A 24875-nucleotide genomic window follows, 5' to 3' on the forward strand; every position below is an offset into this window, starting at 1 on the left:
GGATACTTCACTAGTTGTAAACAGATTTAAGGAAAAAGGGTTCAATTTAATTTATGTATAAAAGTCAATAGCCTATACCTTTGTGCGTGTACACACAAGTTCAGTGAATTTGAATGAAGTCATTAGTAAACATTATTGGTTGTAGGTCAAGGCATTTCTGTTACTCAATATGTGTAATCTGGGAGCAAGTCCCAATGAACTTTGCAAGACCTGTTTCCAAAAAACTAATGCACATTCAAAGGCAAAATGAATTTAGAAAGATCTATGTTAATGTAGCAAACTGATACAGAACAGCTAGTGACTTGCAAGAAAACGAGAGCCAAGAGGAAGTTTATGCACCTCCTCATCTGCTAATGACCACCCCCCAATAGCATCAAGGCAAACAAAAATCTGAGAATCCTTATCTGTCTTGCAGGACCAAATTGAAGTAACTCTGGATAGCATTGCACTATCAGTCTAGTAGAGTCTGTGATTAGAACTGGGTTTTAGGATGATCTTTGTGCCTTATAATGACTACACATCTATGGAAAATAGGTATTAGAAATTAACAGCTTCCTGCAGTCCATACTATTAATTATTATCTAAAGAAAGATGTTAAATGCTAGTGCTAAATAGTGCATATTACATACATCTTTTCAAGCGCAGGGATTATAACAAGAGGCAGCACTTCAACTGTGTAAGTACTAGCAATCCATCATGATTTGTTACTGCCACAATAATAACCAAGACTGTCGAGATACCTACATTTGTTCTAGAACCCCCCCCCCCCCCCCCCGGCCTTCAGATACCTAGACAGGAGCACCGTACTGTAATTGTTCGTTATTCCAAATATACACACAATTTATTTTCAGGGACAGCTACAAGTTGCTCATATAAGGTTAGTTATTGTTATGAACACAAATTAGACATTTGGGAAAGATATACTTAAAACCTAGTTCAAAACCTCTCATTAGATTGGATACACAGTCTTTAGCATTTTACTCACAATATTTTCTCTCACACTGATCAAGAGGAGCATGAATATGAGGCAAGGTCCCCAATTGCCATACTCCAGTGTTAGCTCTGGTCACCTTCCTCTTTAGTCTGATGCAGCACGTACTCACCAGATTCATAAACTTTTTCCAGTTTCACTATAAGCAGACTGCATGTACATAAAGAGATTCATAAGAGTGATCAACCAAAAATAAACAGGAGTGGGAGCAGCTGCCCAGTAAGATTGCTTTGCGAGTGCTTTTGGGGCAGGGAGATAAGGGCTGAAATTGCCAGGAGTATTAATGCTGATGTGCGTACTTTCAATTAGAAACCAAAACCAAAACAGTGGAACAGAACTGAACTCCAGAGGAAATGAGTTGTAGGAAGATTCAGAATAAGACAACTGCCAAGGATCTCCATTGGTAAGGGAATATTTAATGTTTCTGTAACACTCTTCATCAGTAGATTTCATATAGACTACCATGGCCTTCATTTACAGAATAGCAACCCTTGTTCCTTGGAACAAAGTCAGGGTAGAACTTAAAAAGGAACAATGCCTTTTTTAGAGTGTACCAGGCAGCAGCTCTCCCTCCTACACATTCAACACTTTGCTGCTGCTTTCCGAACCTCATCCACATAAGTAGTCCTAGAATAGCGCTTTCTTTCTATCCACTAGAACTATTCACTCTTAAATAAAAAGCACTGCAGAACTACTGTGCCGACCCCAGGTATTTCTGCTGTATACTCAAAGTAAAAAGATAGAAGAGAAGAATGCTACAGTTGCGTGGAAGTTATTCCAATTGTGCAGAATTAAAAACTCAGAATTCCGCCTCTGACATTTCTAGGCAAAAAATGGATATGGAACAGAAACATTTTCAACTATTTACAAAACTGGGGATGGGGAGGAAGGAGGTTAGCGGATACTCACTCTCCAGGGTTGTAGCACAGAATAAGCAGATTAACACAATTTGGTATTGAGTATTTACTCAAAAAGGTGGGGGGAGTTATTTTCCTAGTACAAAGCCACCTAGAAATTGTACTGCACAAAACCTAGCTAATACAATGAAGGTTTGATTTAAAAAAGCTATTTCCAAAACACTTTACAGATAAAGGCTTTTAAGTGCTGTAACTAGGTGAAGATGTAGTCAATGAAAACCAAAAGCCGCGTGCCATGTAGTGTCACAAATACAGTTATGGTTTTAAAAATTTTAATGCACAGTCTCCAGTTGTGTCAACCTTTTTTCAATGTTTACTCATCAGGAGGTTCCAGCTCCTCTGAAGGTATAATTCCTTTTCTTTCTTCCTCCAATTCTTGCTCCTGCTCAGCAGCAAGGGCTTCCTGGGACGTGTTCAAATTCCAGTCCTCTGTCTGCCCTGGTTCTCCCCCTTCCCCCTCTTCGCCCTTATTTTCTCCACCACTTTCTTCAACTGGATTTTCTTCATCCAGATTGTCTCCACTTTTGGTTTCCTCATCAGCTTTATTTCTTTCACCTTCAGGCGCTCCTTCCTCCATGTTCCCACTAGTTCCTGCCTCACCTTCCTCATGTTCCTCTTTCTCTTCAGGGTCATCTGTAAAAGGATTCTCACCCTGCAATATACGACAACCACAGAGCACATAGTGTTCAGAGACATTAACTCCTCACATTCCAAAGAACTGTCTGCTAAGCATATGAAAGTAATTTAAGTCCCACATACTGCAGAAACAAAAGCTAGAATAGGATGCAGATAAGACCTGTGGAGTGAGGGAAACAGAAAAATGGGGAAAGTGGTAGATGGGGGACACAAACAAATTTGCAGTACAGACAGAAGAGAACTTCTACTGGAGGGATGCAGTGAAAATCTCCATGCTATGAACTGCAGAGGGTAGGACTCAACAGAGACGAAATCAAAGAATGGTGCCAAGAGAAAAATGGAGGTGAACCAATTTGAAACATCCCTCTCTAAAAATTCTAGCATTAAAGTTGAAGCAAAAGTCTTTTCTCTGGTTAACAAAATAACTCACAATAAGCTGTGATTTTAGCAACAAACCAGAAGTTTGTGGCCCAAGCCAGCTATTTCTACCAGCAGTTAGAAATGGAAGTTATTCTGCTTCCTGCTATCTCCCAGTAGGGGAAATCTTCTCAGTATATTGTCACTGCTTTCCAAGTGATCACGAGGGATGGAGCTATGCAACAAACTGTGGCTTGTGATTCTAGACTTCAGAATAGATAAACAGTTACTACAAACTAGATGAAACAGTTAAAAACCATATTTTGAAATTTTGGGTTCACACCAACCAACAAACCATATTCTTAATGATCTTACCTCAATTAGTAATGGTTAGTAATAGTATGAATGCCCTTCAGATGGATTAGAATTTAACACCAAAATGTACAGCCTTTTAAAAAGTATTCTTTTACCTTGAGATATCGCTCCAGTTTCTTGCTGATAAGTTTATTGTTAAGAATACTTCTTGCAACTACTAATGATGATTTCTTGGACTGTTCCATCATAGCCTAGAAGAAAAAAATGCAGCAATGTCACAGCCTGTACCATACTCACTTATAGGTATTAATAAATTGCTATCACCTTCTCTTAAGAACAGGCTCATCTCAAGGGGGTAGAGATGTAAATTCCTGGAAATGTTGAAGTCATGGGGATAAAAGGTTTTTCTCTCCCCAAAATAAAGCACATTTCAGGAGAAACTGCTATATATGCAATACCTGATTGCCATTTGCTTTGAAAACCCTTGCTCAATCTGGTGCAGTTGAAAACGTTCTTCTTACCATTTTATTTGGAATAAATGCCTTTTGAACTTTAACTGTGGGGACAGCTCTCTGTACCATGTATGCCTCCAATGTCTTGGATGCGCTACCTACATAGGAGGGGGAAGAAGGTTGGCAGTTGGCAAGCAGCTTTTCCTTCGGGACCTTCAATTTGCCCTGTGGAACCCAGAAGGGGGGAAACCAGGGGAGATAGAAGCCAGGCCTCAGACTGGTAAAGGAAGCAAGGAAGCCCTGACCCTTCCCAGCAGGCAGTTCAACAGACAGTCAGGGGGATGGCAGCGGTTTACTGAGAGAGAAAGCAAGTTCTCTCCTGGGAAAGGTGGCAACTCCTGGGGGAGGATTGGGAGTGGAATAGGGCCTGCCAGGCAAAGCCACCTGTTCCGCCACAGAAACTTACCATGAAGAGTCCTTCTCCTCTGAGCAAAGAAAGATATCTTATGGGTGATTCCCACCATCTTATCAGGGAGGCAGAAAATAAATTTCTCCTTCCTGTTTCCTGTATTTTTCTTGTATTTTCTATCAGACCACTGCCCCACAGCCTGGAAAACCCACAACCGCCAGGAAATAAGCTAACTCTCTGGCCTGACACTACTGGCAGTACTTAACCCGTAAACACCAAAAGAAGAATTCACATTCAAGGGTTCAGACGTGTTTGCTCCCAAGTACACTGTAAAGCTCCCAGAAACTGTTTAGAAGTATGAAGGGAAGAGGCCTATCTAACCATGCAGGGCACATGCCAAATTGCAACCACTGGCCAGAGCATCCTAGAAAATAACCACCATCTCCATTTCACATCTTACAATGTTCATTACAGCAAACAAACAAATCTGCTATGTAAAATGTGTACTGATCCCCAGTTTCCAACACTTAAGCCATCAAAACGCTGAATTGAAGTGAACAGACTGAGATAGTCTTTTTACAAAACCAAGCGGAAAAGATGCTGGAAATTGCTACAGCCAAAGAATTAATATGTGGTGCCAATAGTAGTTATGTTTCACATTCATGGAAGTTCTCTGAATTGTCCTTGAACACATTAAATAAAATAACTTATACACCCACTATCTGATCCAATTATTCTGGACTGTTTGCTTTTAAATTTGAATACAAGACCATTTCAAGCAGGCAACAACCCTGACCAGTCCTGCTCAACATACTGTTTGACAGTGCTCAGTTAAGCAGCTGTATACTCACTCTGCGGTTGTGGTTATGGTCAAGCGACTTCAGATGTTTCTGGATAATTCCATACTGCATTGGGATGAAGAGGTCACATGCAGCACAATGAGCAGCCTCCACCTTTTTTACAAAATGCTCCATACCTATATCTAAAGAAAGGTAAGGTAATCAAAACTGCTGCAGAATGTACACTCTTATTACAACCACCAATGTTTCTCAAACCAGGCAAGTTATCCATACTCAGTCTCTAGGACACCCCACACTACTATAAACCTGGCTGTAAATATATGGACTGAACAGAATGGCAAAAATAGAAGAAAAATGGATAACAACTGGCACCTCCAACAGTCTCCTTCAATACTTAAAAGGATTTAGATTTCTATCCCTCAGGTTAAGAGCAAAAAGCACTTCTCATGGGTGTGCATGAGAAGTGCTTTTGCTCTTAACCTGAGGGATAGAAATCTAAATCCTAAAACAAAAAGACTGTCTCCATTCGATTGAATTGTATGTATATGTCTACACAGAACACCCAGCCCCTCCCCCATTAAAGCCATACTACTTGTTTAGTAGTAGTCCTGCACTTGCTTCCAAGGTGCCAAGGAACAGCACTTGGTACACATATCAATGGGCAGCACACACAGTGTAAGGCCTTTCCCAAAGAAGACAGTATAAGGTAGATTCCCAAAATCTTTTACAATTCTCTGCACGCGCAATGGAAATTATTATGCCAGAAATAGGAGCAAGTCTCTGAACAATAAGTCAGATCACATCCTTAACTGCTGAACTTTAAGACACCCTTCACACTCTAAGCAATGCATCAGTTGCAGAATTATACATACCCTGGGTAAGATCTTGGTCTTTGTAGATTTGTTGTATAACTGCATTAATATCTTCAATTGCTTTACGGCGTTCTTCGGTTTTTTTTGTTTTGTTAGCTACATATTCCTGCATTGTAGAAGAGTTTACTATGAATACTAAAGGTAACATTGACAAAACATAAGATATCTTGTTGGTCAAACGCCTAACATGCAATGATTATCCCACAATCAAGGTTCTGGTCTCTTTCTCTTTCCTTTCCGCCCCCCATTCCAAGCAATATATTTTCATGCCTAATAACTTTTCTACTAGTCTTAATTCTTTTTAAGAATTAAAAGCAAGACTATGATGTGGATGGGTAGTATAAAGGCTACAAGCTAAGACAATGTGGAACAAAAACTGTGGAGTCAGGATTGCCTAGGTCTTTCACTATCAAAATTTTCCCCCAAAACTGTTTCTGGTTCATATGAAATACTTCCTAACTAGATGACACAGAAGTATTGGAAAACAAAGGGCCTCATTTGCTTCAGGAAAAACAGAAGGCAAAAAGAGACCCACCTGGAGAAAGTCAGCTGTCTGCTGGGGCAACTTGGTTCCAACAAATTTAAAGTGCTCCTTGTGGAACTTGCTCTCCAAATGATTGGTCATCTCATCATCATAGAAAGTTCGATATTTGCACAATGAACACACAAACTGAATCCTGCTTGAAGCACACAGTATGAAAAAAGCTTTACTATGAATGTTTCAAAAACATCTACTATACTTTGGGCAGTCCAGGTTTCACTCAAAATCAACTACAATATGTTAGGCAATACTGTTCACTCATGTAGATAAGCTATCTCGCAATTTGTAAACTAGTAAGACTTATCACTCACACCCATCTTCACAAAACACTCCCCAAACCACAAAGAACTTCAATGAGGAATTCTGCAGTAATGTTTCGAGTTGAATGGCCCTGGTCTATTTTTTTTAAAATGCTTTGTACTTATAATGCCTCTAATAAACTCTAGAAATTACAGTATATAAAATTCAACTTTCAGCAGACCATAAAAGCTCGATAATGGTATGTTATATAGGCAGACATTTTAAAATAGTGAAGTTTGCTTTGACAAACAAAAAAACCCATCACATTATCCTAATCCCATAAGCACAGGGTTTCCCAACATGATGCCCATTGGTGCAATGATGCCTGCTAGTACTTCTCTTGGTAGCTGTTGAGCTTTTCAGGGCTTGTTATTGGCTGCCATCATTCAAATGAAAAGGTTTTCCAATGTTGGATGAGGTAAGCAACTGGGATTCCTTAGTCAATGTGGGGTTTAATTTCCTCTTCAGAATTTCCTTCTTCCTGGGTAGAAGGGGGGTATTCAGTTGGGCTTTGCCTCTGGAGATAGCCATTTTGGGTTTGGCTCCACATCCCATGGCAGCCTCTTAAAATCAAAAGATGCCCACATCATCAAAAAGGGGTTGGGATCCCTACACTAGCATATTTCTTCTAGAGATAATGCCTACCTTTCCACCATCCGATCTCGGTACCTCTTTTTCTGCCTCTCTTGAGTTTTCTTGCCAACTTGCAATTTGCGCTTGATCTGACTGATCTCTTCCTGAATTGTCAGAGCTCCTAAAATGTAATAAAAAATAGCCTATTTTCAGTATACTTAGGTGTGAACTCTACTATTGTGTTAGATAAGACAAGACGGCAAGTTCCCAATCTTGCTTTTCTGGCCACTACAGGAAAGAACTTATAGTCTGCACTAGAGCTTCCTGAAGATTAATGAAAGCTAAAACCATAACGGTCACCTCATGAACATCTCAATCTTGAAGGAACATAACATTTGCAGAGACGATTCTTCCTATAGGATAAAAGTTGTTTTCCCAAGACATAGCACCCTTGCAACTATGAGATGATGAAGAGAAAAGTCTGAATTACAGTTGCAGTAGCTTTGAGCTTGATCCCACCATACAAGTTCTTTATTAAAGCATGGCAGCATACAGTACATTTATCTTTACATTATTACAGTGCCCAGAAATGTCAGAGTATTTCTTTTTATTTGTGTGATTATCCATTGGGCAATGTCTGGCTTATGTGGAACTGGTAAAGAGGAAGAGTTCCATAGTCTGAAAATGATGCTACCACGCAAGCTAGAAGTACAGACTGCTAAACTGCAAGCTCAAAGCAGCTGGAGTCCATCTCACCAAAGGGAGAATAAATGTAGCCCAAGAACTGTAAGAGTTCACATTTCTCCAAATACAATTGGCAGGCTATCAACTTCATACTACAGTGCTATTACATCATGCTTAAATTAATTACTCATTATGTCAGTCCCTAAACAACATATAATGTTAGAACCTTGGCTTTTCTAAGCTTTCGTAAACTGGAGCCATTTATGGAAATGCATAATATTTCAATGGTCCAACTCCATTCTGAGAAGACTGTACTCATTAAGAGTTCCCTTATATGTGGTCATTTGGACTTACCTTTTTCAGAGTCTCCTTTTCTTTCCTCATCTTCACCACCTTCCCCCTCTCCTTCCTAAAAGGCAATTAAAGTCACTAAAGCTTAATACTTGTTTTCAGTGAATTACTCCATCCAGTGATCAGAAGTGTTGCTAACTACAATGATGATGCAATATGCGTCCCAGAAACAGCAACTACTCATTCAAAAATGCCAGCTACCAGATGCAGAACGAGTTGTTGGATACCAGTGAGAGGTCCTTCTCCTTTAAGAAAAGAGGACATCTTCCATGGGTGATTCCCGCCCTTTTCTCAGGGAGGCAGGAACAAATTTCTTCTGCTTCCTGCCTCCTTTTAGTGGGAGTCCACCATATCCAGTTTGTAACTCCAACTATCTAACACTTAATATTGAACTCATAACTACCAGAATAACCTTGAATAATACTGAATTAATTTATTATACTAACAGGAAGCAAAAGAAAGGATAGAAAAGCAGGTAGTGTGAGACAATGACTCCTTGGCAGGGCCAAAATGTCCTCCTTTTCTCAGACCTCTCACAGTATCCAATGGCCCATTTTCCCTCTGAGACAGGAGGACATCTTTCATGGAACCTCCCAGAGCAGTGTCCATGAACTTGGACGGGTCATTATCTAAATCTCTGTGATGTTGTGTTGAAGCACCCTCCTGCTGAAAGCCACATCCACAGAGCTGTTGCGTTTGTAGTGATTCACAAAAGTAGACAGCGAAGCTGATGTGGCTGCCTTGCAAATTTCATCTACAGTTGCACAATTTGTTAACGCCACGTTCGTGGCCAAGCTGCAAATGGAGTGAACTGTGATGACTGGAGGGACCGGAATCTTTTGTGCCTTGCCTGCCTTGAGGATACATACCGTTAGTGTTGTGTTAACTACTGCCCTAGGCTTGCCTAGTTTGGACGAGCTTATGGAAATGGAAGAGATAGTCCAATTTCCTAATCTCATTGGTCCTAACAATGGGTACCTCAACTGCCCTCCTCACATCCAAATTATGCCAGTTTCTCTCTTGGATGAGAGGGATTGGGGCAAAAGGATGCCAAGCCGATTTCATAGCTGATGTGAAATCTAGAGGCTATTTTAGGTTGGAAGGTAGGATCAGATCAGAGCAACAGCTTATCCTTACAGAAAATGCAGTTCTGACAAAGAATCCTAAGTTCAGAAATGCATCAAGCCAATATAATTGTTACCAAAAAGAATGTTCTCATGTGCAGCCATTTTAGAGATGTTTCCTGCACTGCTCAAAGGGAAGATGATTTAGGACATTCAATACTGCCTACAGATTTCCAAGCAGGAAAATGATGGACAGGAGGATGCAACTGATGGACCCCCTTTAGAAATTGCTGGATATGTGGGTGCCTAGACAAGGAAAGCCTCTATACTTGGGTAGGACAATGGCAAGAGCAATGATCTGAGGCCCTATGAGTGACCATCTTGTAGGAACTCTAATAATGACGAAACCCAGATTTCAAGGTTGGCACTCCCTTCCCTTAGAACCCCCTAACAAAGGTCTTCCATGTGGTATTGTATATACATACTGCCAGTGGTCCTCTGGAAGTTGTGACAGTGTTGGTGATGTTCCTGGAATACCCCAGACCTATGAACTTGCTCCACTCAACTTCCAGGTGATCAAGCATAGCCACTGAGGTTTGGGATGGAATATTGGGCTCTGATCCGCCATGTCCCATTCTACCAGAGTAGGCATTGGAGGCAATATTGTCATCTCCCTCAGTAACCTGACCCTTATCTCTGCAAGCAGTGTGAGAGATCAAACCTCCTTGGCCATGATCTGCAGCTGGTAAGATCCCAAGAAGCACTGAAGCTGTTGAGAATGTAGACTGCCCCACTGGACTGCATCTACCATGGATATAAGCAGCTGTATCAACCTGGTTTGCTGCATGAGGGAAACAGACTTTCCCCTGATCACTTACTTGGCACACAGTTGGATCCTTGACATCTTGGATTCTGGTAAAAAGAGATAGGAACAGGTAGAGTCAATCAAAACACCTAGGTGTTCTACGTATTGGCCTGGAACCAAGGAGCTCTTCTGAAGATTCTCAATAACACCATGCTCTTGTAAGAACAATATGGTGGCTTGAGTGTCTGCTAGGGACTTGTCCCTTGATCATGGGCATATGAGATCATCCAGGTAGGAGTGGATGTGTATCCCCTTCTTCTTGCAACTTCATGATGGAACCCAGCAGAATCTTGGAAACCACTCTCAGGGAAGAGGAGAGTCCAAAGGGTAAGGCATGAAACTGAAGACAACTGTTACCCATGGCAAACTGGATGAATCACCTGTGTCCCTCAAGGATGAATATGCAAAGAAATGCCTCTGTGAGATCCAAAGACGCATAAAGTTCCCTGGCCTCATGGATGCACAATGAACCAAAGGGATTCCATCCTGAATCGCCTTAACTTTATAAACCTGTTCAGGTCCAGGATGACCCTATTCCTTTTGGGGACCATGAGGAAGTTGGAATACACTTCCTGGAACCATTCTATGTTTGATAGATCTGACTTCTAGTAGGTGCCTGATCGCAAATAATGTAGGCAGCGTGGAAAGAGAAACCTGGAGAATTCCAGGGAATACCCTCTGGCAACAATCCCTATTGACCATGCATTTGCCTGATTTTGAAACCATAAGTCCTTGAAGAACAGCGGGCATCCGCCCACACTGAAATAAGTGCACCGTAAGGAGTCATGCTTTAGGGTTTTATACTCTCTGGGAGGTTTCTTGCTCCTGCAACTGAAGTGCTTGTTGGTCTGGAGTCTACAAAAGGCCTGGCTTTGTGATTTCCATCTGGAATGTCTACGTTCCCTAGGTAGCCTAGGCAGAGTACATTGCAAATGAAAGGTGAAACCTCTCAGTGACCATCTATCCAATCTGATGAATCTTGGCATAGCTGTCTCTCATCTCCATTAACACCTTGTCAAGAGAGGCTCTGAATAACATACTGAAAGGGGTAGGTGGAGACAATGGTAGGTCTGCCAACCAGGCTCGCAGCCAGAGGTTGCACCTGGCAACAACTGACCATGCCATGGCTCTGGAGGAAAAATTAATGTGTTGAACATGGCATCCACTGTAAAAGGCAGTCTTTATCATTCCATTAGTTCTTTCTAATAGCCACTTGTTGGGTGAAGGCAAGAGTTGAACCTTTTCTGGTTATCCTAGGCACAATCAAAGCTGTGGCTGATGCTTTGATGACCATCACTGTGGCTTCACAGGTTTTCTGAAAAGGGAAGTTAGATCTCTTACCCTGGGATAAGACACCAATCGACTGTAAAGCGAGGGCAAAACTGCCAACCAGAGGAATTTGAAGTCATACAAGGTATAAAGTTTCTTGACAAGAGATGGGAAGCGCTTACTGGAGTTAGGCTTAGCCCATTCCTTTTTAATTTGTTGCTCAAAGAATTCCAGTAGTGGAAAAACACTCTCAGCTGACTCCACATGAGGAAAAAATCTGTTTCCTTTAGATCTGCCCTTTATGGTTAACTTGGGGGAATTACATTCCTCCTGTAAGTCAAAGGCTACCGTAGACGTAGCCAGGAGATACTGATAATCATCTAGCTTGAAGCATCTGGCAGCCTGCTCTAGAACCTCTGCAGGGGACTCTTCCTCATCAAAAAGGAATCCTTCTCCCTTTTCTCCTTTGCACTGAGGACTGGTCAGATTCCCACTGAGGATCTTCCTTCAAGCATTTACTGGTCCTGTTCTGCCCCCCAAGTGAATCTGTTAGAGGTGCCCTGTACTTGGCTAGGACAGAATGGTGGAGACACAAGCCAGGTTCAACAGTTCTTATAATAGGTTTATTACTGGAGAGAAACAAGACCCTAACTCCTCCCTTGGGTCTATCTATTCAGAGTACTTGCTTGTCTTGAGGAGGTTTGAAGCTGCAGACTGTCTTCTCTTGGCTGCTTTCAAGATTGTCCACTGTATCTTGCTTCCTTTCAGTTCTTTTAGTCTCTGTCCAGTTCTAGCTGCCAATAAACAACTTGTGTTCTATGGACCACCATATGGACGTCACGAATATTCTGGGTTCTGGGTTCCAACTACCCTTAACACCTCTCTCAGACTGACTGACTAAAACTAAAACAGGGGATTGCTGGGTAAAGAAAGAAAACTGCCTATTGGGAAATGTCTTAAAGGGGCAGGGGCTAACTAAAATACCCTCCCATAGAAGACTTAACAAAGAACTAAAACCATGCTAACTATGAGGAAACTAAAGCTTAATGGGGAAATAACAAAAGCCTCTGTGGGGGCATGACAGGTCCCCCCCCCAATCTTCCTGGCTGCCTTAATGGGCCATGAGACTGCTCCCTCTGCAGTAAGGTGGTCATGAGCCCTTCTTGAGAATAGCCTAGCAGAATCAATCACAACCTCTGCTGTGGTTCCTGCTCTGATGATACAGCGCAATCTACTTCCTCACGGTCTGTCAAACAAAATTTCACAAGGTCAGTAAAGATTATAGAAGAGGGCTGGATGTAGCAGCTATACTCATGAGTAAAGCATCCCCCACCTGGATCAAAGTATTCCCCATCCCCTCTGTGATAGAGCTGAAGGTGGGGAGAGCTCATGTGCTCTGCTGTGCATCAGTGCCCTCTTAAGAATTAAAAAAAAACCTATGGTATTGAGGGAGCAACCCCAGCAACTTTCTCCTACCCATCTGGAGTTTTATCTCTCTCCACTGGTCCACGGAAACAATGCCACTTTGGGGAGAATTTCCCTGAAGCTTTCCCTGTTGCCTCTGGGTAGACCTGGGAGGCTCCTGGGCAGGGATGGCCCAATCTCTCACTTTCCTTGCAAGGACCAGCTGTTAGAGGAGCCCCAAGCTCCAACTCAGGGAGAAAGCCATTTCCCACCTTGTTGCCAGCCAAAATGTAAAAGACAGGAAGATTGCTGCTACCACCAGCTCTAGGTTGCCAATTGCAGCCTGCTTCTTCTTGTCCCTCTCTTTCTCTCCTGGCAGTTTCCTGTCTCTAATTGCCCCTCACTGATTGTAAACAGCAATGGGGCAGAATAAGAGGAAAAGGACCAGGGAGAAAAGAGAAAGCTAAAACTGATAAGGAAAGGATAGGAGCTAAACCCTAAGCTGCTCTCTCTACTGAGAAACAAACAAAACTGGATATGGAGGACTGTTGCCAAAAGAAGGCAGGAAGCAGATGAAATTTGTTCCTGCCTCCCTGAGAGAACACCGGGAATAATCCATGCAAGATGTGCTCCTACCTCAGAGGGAGAAGCAGAGATTACCTTGGCAAGCCTTATCTTTAAACTATCAGTAAGATCAGCATTTCTGTATCAATGTGGTATAAAAAAATTAAATGTCAAAGCTTCAGAATTTTAGATACTTGTGTATTTAAGCTATAAACCTTACAAAAATCAGAGTTACAACCTGGCAATAGTTCCTATATACTTGGATATAAAGTAACTGTAAACAGTGGGATTTTGTTCAGATAAAAAGATTGTTGTTCTCTTTTATACTGAGCAAGCCCTATGCACTCTTATTGGTCCAACACAGATGACCCAGCATTATGTACGGTGGGCTTCACTGTATCCACTTGACAACCATTTATAGAATATCATGCTCAATATGACCAACTCCATGATTTACACTGCTTGAAACTAAGGGAAGAGGGAAGGGTGGTATTGTATCTCTTTTTTACTTAAAAGCAGCTCTGAAAGACCCAAATTCAATCAGAGCAATAGAAATATGAGAAACATTCAAATTTAAGTTGCCACTCCACTCCAAGTAGCTATTAACTCAGATACTGAGGGTGGGGGAGAAGTTTGCCAGCCTGACCTCTAAAACAATCTTCTGTAATCTATTCACATGACTTCTGCTGTTTAACTGTAAAGTTGAACAATGAGAAATTCAAACTCACAGCTTTAGAACACTTCTCAGCAGCTTCTCCTTCAGGTCCCTCTTCTGAAAAGAGACAACGCAGTGACTGCTAATTTAGCATTTTCAACATCTACAAACTACGATGCAGTGAAGAGAGAAAAGCTTAGTTACAGAAAGACTGTATCTCCATTAAGATATTCTTACCATTATCAGAGTCTGAACTGTCAGAGCCATCGGTTTTTGCTGCTTTGCTGTCTGGCTCATCAGAACTGTTAGCTTGCTTTCGCTTATTAGAAGCTGGCTCAGTCTTTATTCTTTTTTTCTAGAGGTGAAAGACAAAAGTATTTTCATCTGTGTGCACAATCTAACAGCTGTGCCTGATCAACCAGATCACATTTAAACTATTTTGAGTTCTTTATCTGCAATAAAAGTATGCTGCAACAGATACATTCCTAATAAGCTCAATTGTAGGACAGCAGGTTTCCAACAGAACACACTTTCTACAATATTCAGAAGTTATACTAAAGCTACATACTGGATTCAGTATGATCTATACAGAACAAGACCCACCAACCTTTTTCTTTAGTAACAGCTACTTACAAGTAGGCTTGGTCAATACCATAGAAATTCGGTAAAATTCGGATTTGGATTTATTCGGGCTTAAAATTATCTGTATGCCCATATAAGAGAAGTAACATATTTGGATATACCCAAATACCGAAAAATTCGGGTCAGTCTGAGTTTTTTTGGTATTTCTTGGGTTTTTTGGGTTTTGGCCTGCAGGGGGTGCAATTTCAAAGCTAGCAGCCCCCCCCCATCTCCTGTTAGCTCCTATTGGAAACAATGGGGGATGGGAGCACCCACTTTGGGGGTCCATAACTTTGCCCCCCCGAACCAAACTTCACCAAACTTGGGTGACATCATCAGGACAATCTCTGGATAAGACCCTAAAATTTTGGTGCTCCTAGCTTTAAAACTGCGCCCCTGCAGGCCAAAATGTGAAAAAACACCAAAAATACCCAAAAAAGTCCAAATGCAAGGCCTTCGGATTTGTTCATATTCAGGCAGGACATATTTGGCCGATCTTGGCCTGAATGCGCAGATTCGGGATTCGGTGCACTCGAATCTCCAAGTCTACTTACAAGTAATGAAAAATATCTCAAGTTACACCTCACCCAATCACTGTCATAGTACCAAGTTTTGTTCTGTCCTAAAAACAGAACCTGGACCAGGAAGAAAACCAAAAATGAAGAAAAGAAAAAAAGAAAAAAGCAGATCTTTCTGCAATCTTTTGCTAAATTATCTAAAGGACACGCAAATTGCTCTGCATCAGTGAATCACCAAAAGCTGACAGACTGCCTATAGGACATGTGCGAGAATAGCGGTTCCCAACCTGGGGTACGTATACCCCCGGGGGGTATGTGAAAAAAGTTCTGTAATGGGTTTGCTAATATGGCGGTATAATTTTAGGGAAATTGCCAAGATGTATACCCAGTTGTTCAAAACATCAAAGTACCGAGAAATGACTAAGAGAATAAAAACAGCAGTAATAATAAAGCAATCTCAATGACAAAAGAGACTCTTTTTCGCTTGGCCTTAGGCAGCACCACTTGCTGGCAAGGCCCTTTGCAATAAGGCAGAAAATAGATCAGAGAAGATTGTATAAGTACTTACTTTAAAATCTGTGTCCCACATTTTCCAGTTTCTCCTCATGCGTTGTTTCATGCTGCCGCCTCCAAAGCGCATGTTGCCAGAGAAACCTCGCATTCCCTGGAACATATTGTATTCAGGGAAAAGTTTGTGGGAGAAAAGGGATGGAGGCCTATTGGGGCCATGGCCCCGTCCTCCCATTGGCCCTGGGGGCTCATTCCATTGTCCACCCATACGCCCAGAATATGGGCCTGCCATGGATCTGTTATTTCGCCCGTCTCTGGGCCAGTTTTGACCCCGATGACCAAAGTTGTCACGTGCTCTGTTCTGGTACTGGTCCCTGCGGTTCCCATAGGAGTTGTCATAGTGGCCTTCATAGGCATTGTCGGTTTCATGTTCAGCCTCACTGTAATCGTAGCCGGATCTGTACAGATCACGGTCGTTCAGTGAAGACCTTGAGTCGTAGGACTCATATGTATCATACCTGAAAGAGTTGTACAGCAAGCAAGGAATCTAGTCAGTAGCATATTAAGCACCAAGTTAAAAAGTCTGCCAATAAATGGCAAAAGAAAGGTTACATTTAAAAAAATGAAACCAAATACAAACCACCCCAGAACTGTTCTCATTTCAATTGGGTCAAAACAAAGCTCAGGGGTTTTTAACTCAGCATAAATTTCACCCTTGTGAAAAGCAGCATTGGGAAAAGGCCATTAATGTAAGAGCTACACAGAAATTGTGTTAATCAAAGAAAAAGAAAAGCAGTTGGATCAGAGTGACACAAATATCCTTCAATTATAACTAATTTTCAGTTTTGCCTGTTACTGGGTCATACACACACCAGTCCCTTCAGAGGTCAGCTCTGCTAGATAGCTGAAGTTCCTTGGTACAATTGCTCATGGTCAGCTCCCACCTATTCAGCTATTCTGAGCTGAAGCAGAGAATGTGCTTTAAGAAAGAAAGCAGAGATGATTAGCTATACATTAAGAGGTGCTTCATACATGACATTGTGCCTGATTATCACACTGCATGAATAGACTTCACACCTCATAAGCCCACCATAATAAATGGTGGGACACACTAGCATCTTTCTACAAAAGGGAACTCTGAACCATCACAATTTCATCAGCTTATTCCAAAAGCTGCAGAGGAATCATACATTTCAAATTCTGTACATTGTAACTGAAAAACAATTGCAACAGAACCTATGTGACAATTAATATGCAGAGATTAGAGTAGTTATGACAGTATTCCCAACTGCTTCAAGAACAGAGGAAAAACAAGTCAGGCTGCATATAATAAACCAGAACTGGACACCAGTGCACAAACCAATAATCATGCTTTGTATCAAGGATCTGAGAGCAAGGACATTAAAAGGAAACAATGGCTGAGGAGGAGACTTTAAAAGCTAACTAAAGACAAAAAGTATCATTCTAAAAAAACATCAGGGCAACTTAAATGACTCCATGTATTTCACTTTGAGGAAACTACACTGCTGCAGGTAAGCCTCTGATGCTGCAGTTCAGCCTTCTGCAATATTTTAAAAGTTAATTAATTGCAGCATCCTGCTATTTCCAATCTTCAACTCCCACCTGAATTTACCACATTTAATTCAAGTAAGGACGAACATTGCTATGTTATCCAATATCCACCTAGTGTGATAGACCAGAAAACTTGGAGAATGACTGTTGGATGCATACCATGAAAGGTTCTTCTCTGAGCAAGGAGGACATCCAGTCAGTGGAGAATATCTTATGAGTGTTTCTCACCATGCAATCAAGGAAGCAGGAAATAAACTTTTTCCGCCTCCTTGTTTGGGATAGGATGAGATGAGACCGCCCATCTTCCTCAGATTCAGAACTCCCTACTGCAATCTTAAACTAATTAGAACAACGATGGCCATACCAAACTCATGAAATTCATTATTAGCAGTTAGAAAAGGAGAAGGAGTGCAGTCAGGAAAGACTAGGAAGGTTGTCTCAAAGAGTTACAATGACCATGGGAGGGGCAAGATGTCCTCGTTGCTCAGAGAAGAACGACCTTCCACAGTATGTATCCGACAGTCGTTCTCCCACTGAGCAGAAGACATCTTGTGGGACCTCCCAGAGCAGTATCCCAAAATACTGAGTGGATCATCATAGGTAGATAGAGGAGTAAATGTGTTGCAACACTTTTCACCCAAAGTCTGCATCTGAAGAGCTGTAGGTGTCAATCTTATAGTGTTTGACAAAGGTTAACACTGAAGTCCAAATGGCTGCTTTGCAAATTTCCTCAGGAGAAGCATGAAAAAGCACTGGCAAAAGCACTGTGTACTGAATGGGCTGTAATTCCAACTGGAACCCTCTAGATGCTGAGATCGGTACCCCTCTACAATGCAAGCCTTTAGATCAGGGGTCTGCAACCTGTGGCTCTCCAGATGTTCATGGACTACAATTCCCATTACAATTCCCAATTGGCCATTGTGGCAGGGGCTGATGGGAATTGTAGTCCATGAACATCTGGAGAGTCGCAGGTTGCAGACCCCTGCTTTAGACATTTGCTACTGGTATTGCTGGCGATACTCTGACCCAAGTTCAAAGGAGCAATAGCTATGAACATGGATTCAGTATTGGGGATAGGCTGAGTCCTGACAATATAAATCTTCAGGGCTCTCCTCATGTCTTAGGTATGCCATGTAGAACCTCTGTTGGGTGCTCTAGATGTGGACAGAACCGCGGTAAGCATATCTCCTATTGTCAATGGAATTTGGAGTTGACTTTGGGATGAAAGGAGGGGACTGTGTGTAGGACCACCTTATCCTTACGAAACACTCATAAGTCTGGGTGACTCAAGAGAGCACTAAGTTCGGATACCTGATGTACTGATGTGATGGCCACAAGAAAGATAGTCTTCAGTCTCAAGTATTTCATGGGAACAACTGACAGGGACTCGAAAAGTTGTTTAGTGAGAGTGCCGAGGACCCTATGTAACCTCCAGATGCCCCCCCCCCCCGCAACCTGACAGCCTTGAATTCATAAAAATCTCATGGGAGATCAAAGTCCAATGGGACTTGCTCTGAAGGATGTTCGACGATTTGGTCCATCAGGACAGGCTCTGTTTGACGTGGACTGGGACAATCAGTGACAAACTGTATCTCTGGGAAATTTGCTTTTCATAGGGGCATAGGAGCTGTTGTAATGGCCTGCAGTGAAGTCTTCCCCACTAAATGGTGTCCATGTTGGATATCAAGAGTCCCAGAGAGACAAGAGTTCCATAAGCTGGAAGGACCTCGAGGTGAGAACTGGTGTAACCTGACTCTTGATCTCTGAAACCTTCTGAATGGGTACAAAGAACTTGTTCTTCCTGCTGTCTATAATGCCACTTAAGTGTTCCAGTCTTTGTACTGGGGTGAAGGAGCTCTTCTTGGTGTTTACCAGAAGTCCATGGGTTTGAAGGCACTGCAGAATTGTCTGGGTGTCCCTCTGGGATTGTAGGAAAGACTGGAATCTAACCAGCAGGTCATCCAAACAGGGATGTAGGTGAGTGTTCTCTTCCCTTAGCTGCACCACCAGGATCACCAATAGTTGGTGAAGACCCTTGGGACAGAAGACAGTCTGAATGGTAGGGCTCTGCCCTCCATCAAAACTATCAAAGTCAGAAATTCATCTGGTTGTAGAGACTCCACAATCAGAATCTACATGCAGAACTGTCAGCTTTACAAACTGACTGATGAATTTTAAATCAAGGATGGTTCTCCAATCCCTGTTTTTCTTGGGCACAGTGAAGAAAACTGAGTAGACACCTCAGCCTATTTCTGATTCTGGTACAGGTTCTATTGCGGGGATATTGATCAGACATGGGATTGCTGACAGAGTCCTGTCTATCTTTTCCTGTTTGAGGGAGAATGGAGAAATTATCAGTTGATCTGGAGGCAGGTCAGTGAACTTAATGGTGTAACCTGTGGAGATGACTTCTATGGCCCAATTATCAGTCTGGGATCGAATCCAAGCTTCTTTGAAATGGCTCAGTCATCCACCCACCGAGATCTCCTCCTGCCTCGGACTGGAGGGAAGATAGTCACATCTGTTTTGACTTATTGTCCTGATCATTGCTGCTGTTTCTGGTAGAGAATTTCTTTCCAAACTGTCCCTTGTGGAACTATCCCGTTACCACTTTAGCCTCCGCAATGTGGTTCCTGTTTGAATCCAGGGAGAGTGGTTAGAACGAACGGAAAAAACTGTTCCGGGTGTTTGTCTTGGGACTCAGGTTTCGTGGTAATGCCTTGATTGTCTTTCCTTTCTGTAAAAATATTGTTGAGGTGTTCTCCAAACAACTCATCCTCCTTAAAGGGGTAGGCTCCCACTATGGTTTTTGAGTAGTAGTCTGTGGGGCATGCCCTGGGTCACAGCATGTGACATGCAGCTGCTGCCAATGCCATGACTGTAGCAAAGAAGGTGACTGTATCCAAGGTGGCCTCTGCAGAAAAGGCTGATGCTTTTAAGAGACATGTCACCTCTTCATGGAGAGGATTTCCCTCTTGTATCTATTAGAGCATGCTGCATGAGCACACTATGGCTGCTCTAGAGACTAGAGATGCTGTGGCATGAATTGACATTGCCGTGGCTTCGTGAGATCTGCACAGAGTGAAGTCAGTTCTGTGGCCTAGACTTGTCCCTAATGTTGTCCTTGCCATTCTTGGATAGTAGACCTGAAGACTGCAGGGATGCCACTGGAGCACCTTCAAGATATTATTAGTGTAAGTGGATAAGTCATACAACGTCTTAACAAAGGATGGGAATTGCCTATTTGACATGGGTTTTTCCCATTCAACTTTTAATTGTCACTTAAAAAACTGGAGGAGAGGGAAATCTTCCATAATCAAGGGTTGGGAAGGAATTCCTTGTTCCCAATACGAGTAGATTTTAAGTTAGTATTGGGTTTCCCCACCTCCCCTTCAGAGCTCTTGATTTTAAGAGCTGCCAGAGCCTTATCCAGGAGATACTGGTAATCCTCAATTTTGAAGAAGCACAGAGACTGCTCAGGTACCTGCACCTCTTCACTTCACTTTCCTTTTCTCCTCATCTTCAGAGAGGAATTCACCCTCCTCCCTAAAGTCTGAGTCGCTATCAGGTTCCCTGGGAATATGTCTGTCAGGGCTGGGAAGGCGTCTTTTAAGGCAGCCTTAGTCAACCATGGTCTGTTCCACCCTACACTAGGATCAGGATTCCTGAGGACCCTAGGGGAAGGAGCTTTGCTCTGCTCTCTGGGCACCAAATTTGGAATGCCATGTTGAATCAGGGACAGTACTTGCTCTTGAAATGAATAGAAGCCTGTGGGCAGGGGGTAGGGACTGGCCGCAGGTATGTTACCCCCTCTGTTATCAGCTGCATTTACTCCCAAGGAGACCAAGGGCTCTCATGCCAACGCTTTGGGAAGGGAAGCAGCTGCCCTGCTATTGCTGAGGCCCGCAGCAGCTTCAGATTGAGTGCCAAGTGCAGCAGAGTCTATCTCCTCGGCCCACGAAGTTTTGGCATGTTTTCCGGCTGGCTCCACTACCTGAGCCCTCTTGCTGCCCTTTAAAGAAACTGTGATTAGAGAAGCTTAAGAAGGCTTGCTCCTCGGTCACAACCTTCTTCAGCCATTAAAGGCACCTGCATGACAGGAATATTTCACTGCCAGAGACTTGAATGGCTGGGAGCCCATTCTGAGTATCTTATGAGATGCAAAAGAGCAAGTCTTTGATCTCTTCAGATTCCTACCCTGAGGCAAGAGAGACAAAAGAAGAAGGAATAGGAAGCCCAAGGCAGAAAGGTTCAAAGAGGAGACTGTGGATAGAAGGGGCAGAAAAAGGCAGAAAGGCAGTAGTCCAATAAGAACAAGTGTGAGGAAATAAAAGGCACAGGAACATCTCATAAGAAAGGAACATGAGAAGTGAAGACAACCTAGCAGCTGCTCTCCCCTAGCTAGGCAGGAAAAGAACTGGGGAAGATAGGTGGTGTAAAAAACGGACCGAAAAAATTATACAAGACACACGTATGCTGCTAAAGTGGCATTCAATGTATTATCCTCTTATATTTCTAATCATACATAAAATACAAGTGCAACAATGCTTATTTGTATTTCTATTCCAAATAGACTTCCTTGGAAGGAGCGCAGTGATTTTCTCACGCGTGCTCAAACAGTTCACTCTCAGTTTAGTGCACACTCAAACCAGTCCAACGTATTAGTCCTGCTCTTCATATATTTGTATCCAAAACCATAGTCATAGGATATTATCCTGACATTTACAAAGTTCTTGTTCTTCAAGAGTATGTTGTTATTCTGGATACGTGGCTGAAATCTTACGTGATCTCCTTCTGGAGTCCATTTAAAGGAGCCTTGTTGCAATGCGGAGAAAGATTCAGCAAGCAAAAAATTCAGCAAGCAGAAGCTAGTCGCGTAACTAAAGCTTTTCGATGCCTTCTTCAGTGCTCCGTATTTGCTATTATCCTTGTCATTCTAAATCTTGTTACTCTCTTAATGTCTCATCCCAAACAGGAGAAAAAAGTTTATTTCCTTCCTCTCTAAATGATAAGAAACACCTACAAGATATCCTCTGCTCACAAGATGTGAAGACTCACATGTAAACCCCACTAACTTCGAAGTGTATATGAGATAGCAGCCTTCGGTATGCCTAGTAACTTGGGCCAGCAACTTCCAATTGTTTGGCATACCTACTTTACAATTAAAAACGTCTTTAGCAAATAAGAACTACAGAACAAAAAGCATAAGTATGATTTCAACTACTTGCAACAATTCACCTTCCACCTGCAAGACAAAAATACAAGTACACCACTAGAAGTAGATTCAATGAAAAGTAACACTATAAGAGTTTCTGTACTCTACTCTAAATCTTCTACCTATTATAACTACATACTAGAATGAACATGGCAACAGTTATAGCTAACTGTTAACTAAGCAATTATTTATGACTAAAATATATCAAAATACCCTGTGATACTGCTCTTTAAAAACTGCTCTACAAACCTAATATATGAATACCAACATTCTAACCATCTTTAAAAGTTACAGAAATATGTTACAGTCCATTCTTATTTTTTGCAGTTTTATATTAAAATTCACCAATCAGCTATTGAAGTATTAACAAGCTTTCCTTGCTCAAAAGCACATCTAGGCACCTTAATGCAAACCTCAAGCTGAAAAGGAAGAAATTACTACTTAGCTAATTCTATTTTTCCAACAGCTCCTCTTGCAAGCAAGAGTATGAATATGAAGCAAAGAGCAACACCATTAGTTAGAGAACAAAAAGAACAGCTCTAATGGGAGCAGCACAATATTTCATCAGCCCACCATTCAGAAACACAGACTAGCCTAAACTATGACTATTGCTGAACCTTTTCACCTTTATTTCTACACTCACCTGTCTCCACCTGAGCCATAATGTCCTCCTTGCATCGTGTCAGTTTCTAGATGAGACACCATATCTAAGCGCTGGTTAAATTTTGTTATTACACCATCAGCACTGGTACCAGTGGAAGTGTTAAGGTTCATGTCTGTAGCTGAATTAGGCATTTCCCAAGAGTTTGAAGAGGCCATACCGTACCCATAATTGCCAGAGTTATCCTGACCGTAACCATATCCATAATTGTAGTCTTCATAACCTGAAACAAGAAGCAGCCATTGAGTTTTCCAGTAAGTAAAGATTGCCAAAAACGAGCATCTAACACAGGGGTAGGGAACCTGCGGCTCTCCAGATGTTCAGGAACTACAATTCCCATCAGCCTCTGTCAGCATGGCCAATTGGCCATGCTGGTAGGGGCTGATGGGAATTGTAGTTCCTGAACATCTGGAGAGCCGCAGGTTCCCTACCCCTGATCTAACATAAGATGAATATTGCCTTAGATGCAGTAGTAACACAGACAGACTTGCAGCAAACTTTTCTGTACCTCCTGTCACATTTAATTTGTATAGTGGGGTTGTAATCTATACAAAAACCCTTATAAGTAGGCCAGTATCACCTCTGCATTTCAGATGGACAGCTGATTCTAAAAAGAGGACATCCTGCCTTGGATATAACAAGTAAGATCATAATCAAGGCAAAATTCTACCTGGGGGCTTCTTAATCCAAAACCAGTCTCTTAAAACCACAATACTACACTAGCAGATTTATCTATTCGGCATTTTTCTGCTGAATCCACCTTACTACTACCACTGTACAGTGACATATGGGGGAAAAATTTCTGCTACTATCTTTTTTGTTGAAATTTTTCTACAACATACAAGTATAGTATGCTTATCTATAGGTATCAGGGCTGTTGCGCTGCAAATCAATCATGTCAATAGTTTAAACATGGAAAATGCAGCATGAATAACCTCTAGTTCCTATACACGGGCCAGGCTTAGTCATGGTGTATATGTCTTCTTTTACTAACATTATTTAAATGTTAACATAAAAAAAAATTGGGAATTTTCCCCAGAAAACGCTACCACAGAAAAAGGCTGCATTACCAGAGCAGCTGCAAATGCTTTCAACAACCTATTTCCAATCCCATCTCTCAGCCACCATGAAATGGATTTCCAGTCTCAATACAAGGGCCCAGGTTTACTACTCAAGAACAGAAAAGCAGTCAAACAACATTACCTTCAGGTCTGACCAAGTCAGAGAGGGCCAAGGTGGCAGCCTGCACAGGCAGTCCACATTACTTTGGAAAATAATGCTCAGAGGGCTGATTCACTTCTCTTCACAAATATTCCAGGGGAGGCAGTCAGCATGGCCCGCACTTTGCTCATTCAGCTGTTTTAGTATGTAAATAGGTAACAGCAAACTCCCTGAAAACCATCTCAAATGAACTCTGGCATGTGGTATAGGTCAGCAGACCAGAACACAAGATACTGACCTGCAACCAACCAAACAGTTCTAAAGACTTAAAGGAGCCTATGTTTTCTTAGGGTGCAATTTCCGTCTTTCTCATGGCCCTACTGCAGACAGCCCCTCTGCCCCCTCTGGTGTTTCTCAGGGTCTGCTAAAAAAATCAGGGAGGGTAAGTGGTCTGTAACAGGAAGGGAAATTCACTGGAAACTGACTCTGAAGACAACTGAAGTACCCTAAAAGTCTTTGGAACTACATGGCTGGACACAGGCCAATATATGTAAGTTTAACGTGATGACCATTGTAAACATGGGTAATTTTTCATAAA

General features: G+C 42.1%; 1 protein-coding gene across 4 annotated transcripts in view; it reads right to left on the minus strand.

The window, feature by feature from the left end:
- Positions 1 to 815: 815 nt before the first annotated feature.
- The window catches only part of AKAP8L (A-kinase anchoring protein 8 like), a 29708-nt gene continuing 5648 nt past the window's right edge, over positions 816 to 24875 (minus strand). Inside the window, exons 3-13 of one of the 4 annotated variants that reach the window (XM_048487980.1) lie at positions 23099 to 23339; positions 15727 to 16186; positions 14257 to 14374; positions 14093 to 14136; positions 8202 to 8256; positions 7236 to 7344; positions 6285 to 6429; positions 5750 to 5855; positions 4929 to 5059; positions 3372 to 3467; positions 816 to 2560 (exon numbers count right to left, since the gene is read on the minus strand). In XM_048487980.1, coding sequence (XP_048343937.1) covers positions 2222 to 2560; positions 3372 to 3467; positions 4929 to 5059; positions 5750 to 5855; positions 6285 to 6429; positions 7236 to 7344; positions 8202 to 8256; positions 14093 to 14136; positions 14257 to 14374; positions 15727 to 16186; positions 23099 to 23339 — 1844 coding nt within the window. In that variant the 3' untranslated portion in view covers positions 816 to 2221. The remainder of the gene's footprint in view (positions 2561 to 3371; positions 3468 to 4928; positions 5060 to 5749; positions 5856 to 6284; positions 6430 to 7235; positions 7345 to 8201; positions 8257 to 14092; positions 14137 to 14256; positions 14375 to 15726; positions 16187 to 23098; positions 23340 to 24875) is intronic. The other 3 variants (XM_048487981.1, XM_048487982.1, XM_048487983.1) reach the window with 3 other exon arrangements.

This window comes from Sphaerodactylus townsendi, linkage group LG03, assembly GCF_021028975.2.
Source record: "Sphaerodactylus townsendi isolate TG3544 linkage group LG03, MPM_Stown_v2.3, whole genome shotgun sequence".
NCBI lineage: Eukaryota > Metazoa > Chordata > Lepidosauria > Squamata > Sphaerodactylidae > Sphaerodactylus > Sphaerodactylus townsendi.